This window comes from Pagrus major, chromosome 4 (assembly GCF_040436345.1).
Source record: "Pagrus major chromosome 4, Pma_NU_1.0".
In the NCBI taxonomy this organism is placed as follows: Eukaryota; Metazoa; Chordata; class Actinopteri; order Spariformes; family Sparidae; genus Pagrus; species Pagrus major.
Window position 1 is genome coordinate 33,938,108 of NC_133218.1, and position 14,283 is coordinate 33,952,390.

At 42.5% G+C, this 14,283-nt stretch overlaps 1 protein-coding gene across 1 annotated transcript in view; it reads right to left on the reverse strand.

The window, feature by feature from the left end:
- The window catches only part of fto (FTO alpha-ketoglutarate dependent dioxygenase), a 126,022-nt gene that overhangs the window by 95,670 nt on the left and 16,069 nt on the right, over window positions 1-14,283 (reverse strand). Inside the window, exons 2-4 of the mRNA XM_073464979.1 lie at window positions 7,811-7,888; window positions 6,651-7,626; window positions 3,796-3,921 (exon numbers count right to left, since the gene is read on the reverse strand). Coding sequence (XP_073321080.1) covers window positions 3,796-3,921; window positions 6,651-7,626; window positions 7,811-7,888 — 1,180 coding nt within the window. The remainder of the gene's footprint in view (window positions 1-3,795; window positions 3,922-6,650; window positions 7,627-7,810; window positions 7,889-14,283) is intronic.

Below are 14,283 nucleotides of genomic sequence, written 5' to 3' on the forward strand. Positions count from 1 at the left end.
AAGAGTTAAGATTTCATATTTTGATCTTGTGTCTTTAATTAATTATAATAACGAATAAAACAGACCAGGAAAGGAGAAGGAACTGATTACAATAGAAAAAACAGATGAAAGGCAGGACGTCAAGGAACATGACAACTAAATCATCGTGTTCGCTCAGACAGATTGCGCACGGTCCAGCACCCAATCAAATAGACTGAGCATTGTACTATAATTTTAATTACCAAACAAAACCAGATCGCGCTCAATCTGTCAAGATGGAAGAGCCATACCAACAAACATTTGTCCAATACCACAGAAGCTTTACAAAGAGGCCTTACTGCTGTTTCCTGTGTATCCCTCCATGTGTTTCTTTGTGTGTATAGATGTTTCGCAGCTCTGCCATTATTTGCCTCATACCAATAATTAATTTAGCCATGACAGAGCTGTCATTCACAGCACATGTGCATATTTACACCCGCCTTGAGCAAGAGTACACTGGCTAATGCCTGTGATTTGAAAGTCAAACAGCCAAATGCTTTGGGAGCAAGATATTATTGTTTGGTAGGAGGGGGAAAAAAAGATGGTGACAAACAAAACAACTTGCCGGTGTTTTCTTCACCCTGATGAGATTGTGAAGGATTAGGTCTCTGGGCAGAATTACTCTGCGTCTTTAAAACTGTTTATATCCAATAACAAATTATCTCCATCAATCTGCTCTTTTCTTGGCGCGTCTGATGCGTCAGTGGGATCAGGGGGGAGTCGAGGCAAACTCGATAACTGTAATAAATATTTATCTTTCTTTCAACCCCTGCGCCTGCTGCCACTTGTCCTCCTTTTCCAGGAAGCAGGCTTTTAAATATATTGGGTCAACTCTTTTCTCCAGTCCCCCTGTGCATTGGGAGCTGGAAATCTGATTATTGAACAGGCCCGGTGTCAAGACTTGCATTGTTCTTTTTTAACCACTGAAATTCCATTTGGGTGGAAATGATGGTGATTCAATTTGCCTCCAGCAGCTCAGACATTAGCAGTTCAAAAGGGCCAGCCGGCGACAAATGGTGCTGAAAAGACATTACGGTGTCTGTGGTTAGACACCATTGTAGTTTCCTTTTAATACCACAAAACTATCTATCATACAGTGTATGTCACTAAAACACTGGTACAATATATTTTTAACACATGGTTTAGCGGTGGCTGTGCCATCTGTGTGTTTATGTGTGTGTTTGAAACAGAAGGACGGTGCATGTCCTTTCCTCGAATAAGCACCGGACAGCGTTCTTTGCATGTGTGTGTATTTTTGTGCATGTGGTTTGTGCAAATTTATAGGTGCGTGCATATGTTCGCGCACTGTGCCAAGTATTTAATTCAGGTAGACCGACAAAAGCCACAGACAGCCAAGGACTGTGTGAGCTGCTATCGTTGTGCAGCAGTTGGCCTCTCAAGGGCGTACTCACCAAGTGGAGCATAAATCCCCACTGATCCGCGACAGTCAAGTCCCATTAGAATGGTCTGCACAACAGCCCATCACTCTATTATCATGGCTGGCCTGAAACTGACTGTTCTATTGTAAATCTTATCCAGCTAAAGGAGGTCGGCTTCAAGCCCTGTCAGGCTGAATATTAGGTACAGACATCGCCGCTCTCAGATGAAAACAGAGCGGCTTCAAAGAGTCAACTTCAGGAATTCATTAAAACCTTCCTATTTCTTACTTTTTAAAGAATGGGTTCTTATTAGTGGCCTATTTGAAAATTATTATAGCCTCTCAAACATAAGTACATAAACAAGCTAATAGACAGTCTGTATACAAATGTATTTAACCTTTCATGTGCCTTTAAACAATTTAAAATATACACTATATTTACATACATATTCCTTCTGACACTGCAAAAAGTGAAGCAAATTCTTATTAAGGGTAACAACAAGTAAAAAACTGGATTTGTTCTTTTTCAAAGAAACTTACAGACATAGACAGAGTTAAAACTAGATTATACAAGTATCCTGTGTAACCTTTTCCTGATGCTAAAGAAAAAACACGCAGCATTTGATGTTCTACACCTTGGCAGGCACCAGGTACTGTACCTGTAAAGCATCTGGACAATCCATGTGTTTGTGCACATCTGATATGTCCATGCTATAAAAAAAAAAGAGCGAACCGGTTCTCTTTTAAAGTTCTGCCTTTTTAACATAAATCAGACGCACTCAAATAGCATTCTCTACGAGAAAAGGATGGTGAATTAAATTGTAGATGCCATCACATGGAAAAATCAACCCTTGTGTTGTTCAGTGAAGTACAGGGTGAATGTTGTACGCAACATCAGTACTAGTGACATGTTTTGTCGTTTGTCGAAAGGGCTAAAAAACACAAAATGAAACTCAGCAAAATCATCAAAGAAATACACAAAAAAAATATTTAAAATATAGACTATCTCCTCCTAAAAATGTATTGGATATAGTGCCGTAGATCACGTTACATCCCCCTGACTCCAGACCGCTCTGAGCTGACAGGTGCTGTAAATCTTTGAAGTGTATTTATGATTTTTGACATTTACGCAGAGTGCACAGGTAGGGGTCCAGTGTCTTCATAAAAAAACACTGACATCACATGTGATCGTACACTTGATGGATATACTGTACTGTATTTGCTGTTGGAGGGATCAAAGCGGTGATCTTTTAAGCACAAGGAAGTCTCTTTAATCACTGGGTCAAACACACACAGTAGATTATCACATACCGTATGTAGATATCTGACGGATTAAATAATATAATACAGAAAATAAGATACAAGAAAATGATTAGATTAAATATTAGATAAATACTGGGCACAGTTATGTGTCAACAATATAAGGCTGGTCTACCTGACAGAGGCAAAAATTAAGAAGGACTAAAGGAATTAGACAAACAATTAAAAAACATAATTCACATAACAGATATTTTTACATTAAATATTATGAATGGATATCTGTTAAAGTTCAGTCTGTACTAAAATATGTATTCTATTTTTATTATATTTATTTGATTATCTTTAGCCTACAAATTGAAATTCTAATCAATTGTTGCTTTACAAAAAACAATAATTCATCATGCAGATAAAAAGTGACCTGACACAGAATTGTATTATATGTCTACCGTCGTATACTTTTGAAAGCAGAGTGCCCTTAAAGAAGGATAAATCTCATTCAACCAGGTGGCCCTTACTTCTCGTACATCTGAAGGTTCTGCTGTGATGTGGATAAATGTCCTCACGCTCAGAAAATACGAGAAAGCTCGGAAGGACCCAAGGGAGGCCGAAAAAAAAAGAGGAGGGTGGGGGTGTCCGCTGCAGCCAAAAGCATTAAGCTATGATTTACACCCCTGTGGCTCGCTGTCTGTCCTCTCCATAGAGACGTAGTCAGCAATGGGTCACAGGACTTCAAAAAATAACATTTGGTTTTCTTAACCTCTCTAATGCACACAATTTCATGGAACCTTAAAGCTCTGTGTTCAGGCCAAGTCACCCCTCTCACACACACACACACACACACACACATAGACACACACACACACACACACACACACACACACACACACACACACACACACACAGACACACACCTCAGCTCCATTTCTCCTGATGGTTGGAAGAGGAGCGCACAGCATGAGAGTGAGAGTGCATCCTGCTGGTATGGGTCATTTGGGACAAAGTACAAGAAACACTAAAACGCAGGGTAATAAAAGTGGTCCTCCCTCCAAAGTCAGACATGCTGGTGAATGCGGCTGAGCCGTGTGAGCTACGTGTTTACATGCGCATGTGTGCGTGTCTGTATAGAGAAGATTTAGTACCTCGCATGTAGTAGCAGTCTCCAGACTCCAGCGGCAGCATCAGGCCAGGTGTGTGGATGTCCCAGGCTACCTTGAGCCCAATCCTCCAAAACGCCTTCTCAGTGCTGCCCCCCTCACTGCTCTCACCTGTCAGTCACACACAGCCCGACTCGCTGTAACATTTGCATTTTACATTTATATTCATATTCTAGGCTTTTGGTTTGACAGTTTCATCCAGCGTGACTTACACCGAGTGTAAAGGTGCAAAACTTAAATTCCTCACATTTTCATGGCGAGACATGCCATATCACTTTATAATCACATCTTTTTAAATACAATACTCATTTATAAGACATATCTGGGATTTATTTTCACTTTTTTTTTAGTCTATAAAATGTCAACAAATTGTAAAAATAAAAAGAAACGCTCTTCACAATTTCAAATTGCTTTTGTTTGTCCAACCAACAGTGCAAAACCCAAGAACTCTAAATTTACTATCATAAATGACAAAAAAATGCAGCAAATCCTTACATTTAAAGCTACTACAAGGAGCTTTTTTTGTTTTTTTGGCGACCCCTGTGGACAAAAGACGATGGAGAAGCAAAGCAAAGTTTGTTTGAGTGCCGCATCACAAGACGACAGAGCAGCTTCCTGCCTCTGTGTAGTTCATATGGAGGCATCAGTATTTACTTGAGACTGTTAAACGTTCCTTGTAGTACTTAAAGAGGCTAGAACCAGAAAAACTGAGAAATAATCATGATTAAAATTGATGATTAAAATAGTTAATCGACTGATGGTTGCACCTCTAGCGATAAAACTTAAACAATACCAATTTATCAGCAGGTAAGATGTAGCCAAAAAAAAATTAAATAAAGGGTTCCCACTTTAAAGAACAAGGAGTGCAATGATTAAATCCATACCACCCAAACAACGGTTTAAGATGTAAGGCTTTGTCTCCAGGATGTAAGAATCACTTAACAGCAGAGCAAAGATGATGCGTGTTGCTGTGATCATATCAGCTGTTAGCACAGGATCTTTATGCCATCATTATGCTGTGCAAGAGGAAATAGTTGGATAAAAGCCCTTGATGTTGTTTAGTAAGTGTGTGAGAGTGTGTTATTGGACAGCAGGTATCCTGTGATACCTGTTTCTGAACCCATTCACTGTAACCTGCTCCTCTCTCTCCTTCCATCCCTACATGGAATACTAAGAAAACAAGATTTGGCTTGGCTGGCCAACACCCTTCAGCAAAATCAATACTAAAGTCTTTCTGGGCCTCTCTGCCCCACAGCTGCCTTTTCCTTTGCTCAGCACGGATAAATAGTAACTTAATTTCCAGCCATTGTGCTCTGAGAGCCAGCTAATGACAGAACTCCCCAAGGCCTCAGGAATGGTGGAAGATCATCCTCCGTGCCGGAAAACGCTCAGTCGTGGCAGATTCCTTTGGATCAGCGCAGCTGGGAAAAACACTCAGAACACTTCGCTTGCTGAAGCATAAAAACAAGGTGAGGCTTCTCATAGAGAAAAAAGGCTCTCAAAGGAAGCAGGTGTCATGCAAAACATCAAGTCTCTGTATATCTAACATATCTAATGTGCTGTGTGTCTTTCCTCTCAGGGACAGGCCTTTCTCTTCACAAATGTAAGAAATGTGGAGTTATTGTAGAAGTGCAACATTCCTCAAGGTAAGAATTTCATTAGCCTGGTTCTGGGAGTCCTCAGAGCCAGTAACTAGGATAAAGCTCTATGGCGCTCTGATCAGACCTTCCTCTCTTAAGTCTGGAGCTGTGGGGTCATTCAGGAGTAGAAAAAGACACAGCTGCTATGTACGGCAAGGTGTTATGCCATAGCGTTTGAAGCCTGTGTTCACAGGGTCAAAGTTGAAATGGCCTGGAACAAATTGCTGAAGCAGACCTCTGGAGCAGGTGTTCCTGGTTAAGGAACCCCAATGAAGAAAGCCCAGTTAATAAAATGTGTTGGGATGTCAGAGCAGTTGGCATTGTAGTCGTACGATACTGTAAAATTACAATTTCAAGACACAGACTCAGACAGACACAACGGGGAATTATGTTTTGCTCTCCATCGATTCTTTGGAAGGTGCCAGGAATGATCCAAGACATACGAATTAAAAGGAGCAAATTTAAAATAACACATATTTCGATTAGTGGTACTATCCTCTATAGATGTTTTGCAGATGCTCTGGAGGCAAAGTTCCTCTTTCAATGAGATTCTCTATCAACTGGATCAGGATATACTATCAGCTCTCGAAAGAGTGCACATTCCATAATTAGGAGACATCGTATTCTCCATACAGTACAGGCTAGGAGCACTTATCAAAGCAGGGCTCATTATTCCATATCAGATAATTGCACATCGATCATTTCTTGGGGAAATGATTTAGATGAGATGCGGTGTGTGTGATAAGGCCTGTTTGTTAGACAGCGCCATTGAGCGTGTGTTAAGAGCTCAGATCCAAATGTCTGTGATCTCCCGACGCACGACTGCGATAAGGCTGTCAGCAGCAAGGCAGTGATGACATTTGATAATGCCCTGACACTATCACATAGATGGATCTGATGGTTGCCTCACCAGGGGCCGTGTCTACAGATGTTACGGCGCTGCTGTAGGGCCGTAATACGCAGGGTTGGCTGCATCTGATCCACAATAAAGCAACTGAGATACGTTGATGGGATATTGCGAAGGAAGACAAAAAGGAATCTTAATTTTAGAACAAAATGCCGAAGAGCGTTTAATAGCATTAGCGTTAGCATTTAACACTTGAAATAAAAGATTTTAAAGTGTTAAATCTACTGATCTCAAATAATGTTATCCATTCAGCACAGTTATGGCAGGTAAGCTATTTAAGATTCAACTCTTACCTTTATCATCATGACAGCTATAGCTGTAAACAGCCACTGGCGAATGAGTGATGAGGTTCTCATCGTGGTGCCACCCTACTGCCATTTTCCCCATGCCATAGTAAGGCTCCTCTTTGAGCTGGCTCATAGCTGCTGGGTCCATGTAGTTGAGTAAGGTGACATTGAACTTGACCGGACCGGTGCATACCTGCGGAGGACTCGGCTGGGAACAGCCCTGCCCGCTCGCCTGTTCCTCCTTGTCCTCAATGTGGTAATCTGACAAGCTGTGCTTGAGTTGGGCCACAGGTTTCTCTTTGGGCCCCAGTTCTACCGGTTCAGTCTCTGTGCCGACGATAGTCTCACCTGGTTTGAGCTGGGAGGACTCTCCCTCCTCACTGCTGTGTTTGGACCCAGTCTCCCATTCTCCCTCTTGTTTCGTCCCGGAGCAGCCCTCTTCACTGTGTTTAGACTCAATGTCCCACTCCTCACTGTGCTTGGACTCTGTGTCCCCCTCCTCACTTTGTCGGGACTCCGAGTCCCCTCCTTCACTGTTCTTGGAGTCTTCACTGTGTTTAGACTCTGTGTCCCCCTCTTCACCCTGTTTGGCCTCTGCCTCCCCCTTCACGCACTGTGTTAGCCTGTCTCCTTCCTTCAGCTGAGACACATCAGAGCAGAAGAAGGTGTTAAGCTCCCACAATGCCTTGCAAGCAGCCCTCAAGTCAGGGTCACAACAGTTTTGTCCTTTGACGTCCGTGTCCTCACTGTGCCAGGGGATGGCAAAGAGCCGCGTGTCCAGATAGCGATAGGTGTGGCCCGGCTCACCCAGAAGAGCCCGGGACACGGCAGTGAATACATCTCGGTCACGGACACGAACCAGATCCCTCAGGAGGCAGCCCTTCCTTCTCAGGGTGAGCAGAGCTGCCTGCACCCGGCCATGGAGCTCAACGGGCAGTGAGCAGGATCTCTTCAGAACCAGGCCAGAGTAACTGGAGTCCCACTTGGAAACACAAGACATTTTATTGTAAAAGGCTGACCATGACATACAAAAAAAACATGACAAATCTTTTTTTTTTTTCTGTCAGATCTTGAGCAAACAATTACACAAGTAACAGTCGGCGAGAGGCCCTTTAAAGTAGAGGTCTAGACATCATTAGCATTGTCTGGATGTGTGGCTGGCTCACCAGTTGCTGAAAGCCCCGATCTGAAGGTCCCAGAAAGGGGATCTTCTGGTCTCCCAACTCCTGCAGTAGCCTCCGCCTCTGTGGAATACAACACAGTAAAATAGGCTGATAAGTAGCATAAGGCACAGAAGAGACCCCCTTAACTTTTGGTGCAGATCTGGATAAAGGGACGGATCCAGGAATTTTTTATCACTTCCTTTAACATTGTGAGAATACTAATTCTGGTATCTAATCAGAAAACTATGTCTTTAAATACAAGATTGCCTTCACTGCATTTACTGACCTAAACACATGATCGACCATCTTACTTTGCTTCACTATGAAATATGTTAATAGCCCATCTTAATCTAATTATACGGACTGAATCAGCATGTATTTTGGAATCAAATTAATAAATACATTTAAACAAATAATGCTCTTGAAACTAGCTGTGATGTCACAGGAACCTGGCGACTTGTCATTTTCATTGACGTCTCACATTTTTATGATTTTGTGAAAAGCTGCCGTGGGGTTCCTCACAACCTTATAAAAGATGCCCTGCGCCATACAGAGCTCCTCCAATAAAACCATGAACCTGGTGGAGGGATCAAAGTACTTTTCATGGGACGCATTCCATTCTGACCTGTAAATCCAATGGCAACTGGCATAAAAACTATATGCCCAAATAAATTTCACAACTATTTCCCCACCCTGCCTCTTCTTGCCCTCCTGTATGTGCTTGTGCTTAGGTGTGTGTACGTGGAGGTGGTATATATATATATATGTGCACATGTGGGTTTAGAGCCTCATATTCATTCCCCACAGGTGCACACACACACACAACCACACACACACTCACACATAGCCTCTGCATGGTGTCTCAACAGCAGGGGAAGGAGAAATGTCACCGACATGCCACTGTCTTTTTACATCTTTTAAAGTTTTGCATGAATGGCCTGTGCATCAACCACCGAGCAGTTGTGGTAGTTTAAGGAGGATCGACCCTGTGTATATTTCCGAGACATTTACAACAAGCGTCTCACATTTCTCCTGGCCTAATAATGCCAGAGACCTCATGTGGCTCTCTACAGGGAATATGGGAACCGACCGCCAAAATATGTCGTGACTTTTAGAGTGAAATAAAATGTCCGGCTAATAACATTAAAGTGCAGGTCTAAAAAGACGTGTGTCTCGAGTAGAAAGGAGGTTGGATCAAAAAGGAGGGCAAGCGGTGAAAGAATGTGCATTAAAGACAGGAGGGAGGAAAAACACATCCCAATAACGGAGGCGGAAGAAATGGGAGGGCATCATCAGATCTGAAGCAGTTTGGCGAATTTACCTTCAGGGCTGAATCTTTACCTTAGGCTAAACAACACAACACCTGCTGAAAGTTTTCTTAAAGGATGCACATGAGTGTACAGGCCTTCCAAGTTATTCTGGAACAAACAAAAACAGACTTGCAGACAGTTGGAATCTAAAAAACAAAACAACATGCACTATTCATGGCCAGACGGCATTCAAAGGCTGTTGGAAGAAATTGACAACCTGACACACATTTTCGTCGGTGTCAAATTCTAACTCATGACAGAAGCTCAAGATATCAAGGTGAGGCTCTGGGCTAGTGTTGTATGCGTATGTGTGTGTGTTTATCTGTGTGCTGCTGGGAGTCTGTACAGATCCATAGCTTGGCATCCATCTAGTGTAGATGTGCGCATGTGTGCACATAAGTAAGATCATTACAGTGTGCTTTAGTCACAGCACGCAAACCACTACTGTGTACACAAGCAACACAAGTGAGTCTTCATACTGTATGTGTGTGTATGTGTGTGTTAGGCTCCAACAGATACACACACGTACATGCCCATCCTTAAAAAAACACGCAGCCGGGGTAGCGAGCATGATGCCTCAACCCCAATCGCACACAACCAGCGCTGTCACACACGTGTCAAATACATCAAGCTACTCAGAAATTCCACAGAAAAAAAGAAAGACAAGAAGTTACCGGAGCCCTCTGAAGCAGATGGAGTCTCACAGTATCAGAGGACTGGCTGTGTCTGTCTTCCTGTCTCTGTGTCTGCACCTGATTCTAGAAGGAAAACCACCAGGCGCAAAAAAAAAAAAAAAAAAAGGTCTGCGTTTCCACTCAGACCCAAGAAACGAGATTACCAATCCCATAATAACACGGATGCTTCACGGTAGCCCTGCCAACCGTCTGCGCTGAGTGATATATCTGATGCTTTTTTTTTTCTCTTTTTTTAATCTCTCTCTTCCTTGATGGGATTATTCCCTCAGCCGGACTGTTTATCACAGAAAAACATATTAGGTAGAATAGAACTCAATTGGTTTGCTTTGATCTTGGCCTATAAGAGATATCAAACTGTGTGTACCATATATTTATTAATTTCATTTATTCCCCCATCTGTGACACTTCAACGGACACTTTCTTCAAAGCGTTTCTTTGCCGAGTAGATTAATGTCCGGCGCTTAGCATCAATAGCTCAAAATAGCCAGATAACTCTGCTGCTGCGGGGATAAAAAACACTTCCAGTCTCGCTTGTGTCTGCCCCTGAAGGAGGCTGAAGGAGGACACGAGTCCCGCTAGACTTGACTAGATTTGGCTGATGCATCATAAAAGCTACAATGTAGAGGCAGCCCTGAAGATGGCTTGATAAATAGAAGTGTCACCTCATGTGGAAGCAATTCTTTTTTTTTTATTGCACAAAGTTTGGTTAGTAATGTTTAGTATGGGAACGAGCAAGTACACCATTATCTGTAAACATCTGTTGAACTGACTAAATTATCCATCTGTTTGTAGTGGAAATGGGTGTTGCTTACACAGGAAGTTGTCAATGTACAGTAGACCTGAAATTGGTATGGGTTGTTCAGAAGTCGATGTACTTATTTTTTTAGGGAAAAAATTTTACATTAATTTTTTATTAATATTTACAGAAACGCACCAGATCTGAGCTTTACAACATTTTTGATCACAAGAGGAGAACTTTTGACAGAACGTTTTTTTATAAGCTTGAATGAGTTAACTTCAGTCTGATACCCTGAGGATTTTCCTCATCAAGAGGATGCACATTTCTGCATTTTACTCTGATGATTTTTGCACTCGTAAGTAAGTAGGTACTTTATCCTTACCAGCAGTGTTTCCCACAAATGTGGTTTACTTGAGCGGTCCACACAGGTATATCAAAGACCGGCCAAGTAAATTTGGTGACCCATCTTGGCATTTTATACACTACTTATTTTTTTGTTAATCAGTCTGAGAGTCTCTCTCTTCCCCTCTCGTCCACTGTCAATCAGACGAGAAGTGCACAGCCGTTCTGTGGGAAACACTGATACCGGATCCTCATTTCACCTGAGTACTGGTTTAACCCTAGTTTAGTAAGACAGAAATTCTTCTTTCCCTCTTCTTTGATATCTGTATTTTCTTGTTACGCTTATACACTACGATGTGAGACAAGAGCTACCCTACACAGAAAACCTTAGATCTCAGGTCTGGAGCAGCCCCGGATGACGTGATGAGAGATAGCTGTGTAATAGAGCTCCGTGTTTAAACAGCAAGCCATTGGTACTTGTGTGACACCTATTTCAGAACTGGTCCTCCTCTGCAAAAGTGATGGTGAATCAACAGTTTTGACAAGTCGGCTGTAAAACGCCGGAGTCAAACAGACGGACTACCCATGTACATCAAAGGCGCTTCCGCCTCGGTCCATTTGGCACCGGATCGGAGAATGTCGGACGCTTGTGTGAAGCGACACAGGGCGTACAGAAGGGCAGGGAGTGTCTGCCGAACCAGAACATTTGTGTTTGCATGCGTGATTCATGGAAATAAATAGAAGTCTGTAGGAACTTTGAATTCAGTTTTTGAGCATAGAAAATAACTGGGCAGCAACTTACACACTTAGAAAAAACAAGACTCTTCAGCTAACGGTAGTCAAGTGTGTGCCATAAAGGTCTTCATAGTTTGACATCTACATCATCTTTAGGGTTGGCCACTAACTTGAACTACGGTGAGATAACACAGCACCTAGGTGCCACCACACACAGGCACACACATACACGACCACAAGTGCAGAGAGAGGTTCAACTTCTGCTGCTGGGTTTTATCCCTTGCACCACCATAGACATATGTTCATTCTACCTGCCACAAACCAAAAAACAGCAGTGTGTCTGAACTGACCTTTTTCACAGATTATGCGGCTTCATTTCATGCATGCCACACTAAAAAAACAAACATTCAGGGCAAAAATTAACCATTTCTTACTTCTGACATTGTGTTTACAGCCACTTCAGTTATTTTAAGAATACCAGCTACACGTTTGGTGACTCAGTGTGACGGCTAACTGGGCAATGGCTAACTGGAATGTGTTCGAGTTGACCTCAGAGCGGGGGCGTTGGTAATGTGTAACCCCATGTCTCACACACTCCTGCTCAGGACCAGCCCATGAATATGAATTGGACTGTGAGAACCAGAGGTCAATCAGGAGGATGTTGTACAGAAACGTTGAGAAAATTGTCCTTCAGCTACTTTCTTGTTGTTATCAATCTTTTCCTGGATAATCTGTATTATCCTGAGACGTAATTGCAGATTCAGTTCGACATGTAGGTCGAGCCTATGCAAACAATATGGATCAGATGCTTATGTCAGTTATTAAGAACATAATCCTCCACATGTTTCTCCTATAGACACATATTGCAGATACACATCCACGGTCGGGTCACACTCAATTAATCATATTCAGGACTTTTTCTCTCATTTAATATTGGAAACAGAAAATGTCATTAACCGGTGCATATTTTTTTCAAATCAATGATGCGAACATTCTGTATTTATCGACCGACACGTTCAGCATGTGTTCAGTGGGGGTCCACAGGTGGGGTAAGTGATGACAAATGGCAGACAGGCCAGCTCTGGCCCGTTAATTGTCACTGTATGCTGAGGGCTGCGTTGTTCATTTCACCTCCCGACAGGTCGGCGGGGGACGCGATCATTAATATTAGAACATTTCCATCCATCCAACTGAACAAGAGGCCAGTCATTTAAATGGCTGGCGCTGGGTAGACCTTTCACGCCCTGTTTATAACACTGATCTAAGCACATTACCAGAGCTGCAGGGGACCACTGCCAGTCATTAATTAGATTCACACACACACAATGTGACCACCTTTACTGGCGCCGAGTCACATTTGACAAATGTCACACATGCGAGATATGGTACGCTAACACTCGCCCCGGTTCGCCATTTTAACTAAACATCAAAAGTCCTGTCCAATCCTTTCTTTCTGAGCCATGTGTACACTTTCTCACACACACACTTACTCAGAGCTACTCTTCCAGTCATCCCAGGGTATGTGTAATCCTGTCAGGTGGAGAGGATGTGTGTGTGCGTGTGAGAGAGAGAAAGAAAGAAATGACGGAAAAAAAAAAGTGCGGGACCTCATCTGTTTTTTGAACTCTCCATCTCACTCACTGCACCTGACAGGCTTACAGAGAGACCCAGGTTTCCAGATCAATCATTCAAAAGTATTTACAAATGCACAAAGCCAGACACAGACAGGCTGGCACATGGCCACTCTGTTTAAGTGCTTTTCAATGTGTCTGTGGTGTCAACATCTATTTCACACTTATCTACACCTCAAAGGGGAAAAAAAGATGTTTCTGTGACCTTTAGCGAGTGTCAAGTCTGGAGAGAAGAAGAGGAAGGGAAGAGGGCGATTTAAGAGATCTGTTGATGTATGCCTTACATAACCTTTGTATTTATCCGGGACAGACTGACCGAGCATGCTCTTTATCAGAAACATACCGATGGTTTCACACTCACATTCTTACGAAATTTAACACACAGGAGCTGCGCAATACATCTAAAGACTTCTGAAGGACTCTAAAAACTTTCTTTTGTTCTTTGCCAGAGAAGCTGGGGATTACAGATACCATTTATAAGACAGCTGATTGTTAAGTCTCATTCCCAAGTCGTCAAATATCCACGCTTTGGGTTCCCCAGGTCATCAAGTACCAAAGCTTTGGGTTTCCAAGGTCATCAAATGCCAGTGCCAGTCTAACAACTACATTTCTCTAGATTTGTTAATTGTACCTTTAGAAGACTTGTTCAAGGGCAACTACAGCATTATACCCAGTGCAGGATTCGAACTAGAGCCATTTTCCTCACAAGAGCCATTTGACCTTTGCTACCACCACCAATATGCGAGGGCTGTTTGCCATTTTGCTGTAATTGTTAGTTTGCAGCCAGGCCATAATGTTTCCATTAAGATTATGTCGATCGAAAAAAGCTTTTTAGTTTTCACCTTCGAATTACAACATGTTTTAATGACATCGTAAAAAATTGATGCTTTCGGTTTCCCAGGTTGTCAAATACCAAGTTGGTGTCCGGTCTGACCCACCGACCCAAAGTGTTGGTACTTGATCACCTGGGAATGAGACTCAACAATCAACTATCTTTCTCTAGATGTGTCTGTTGCACCTTTAA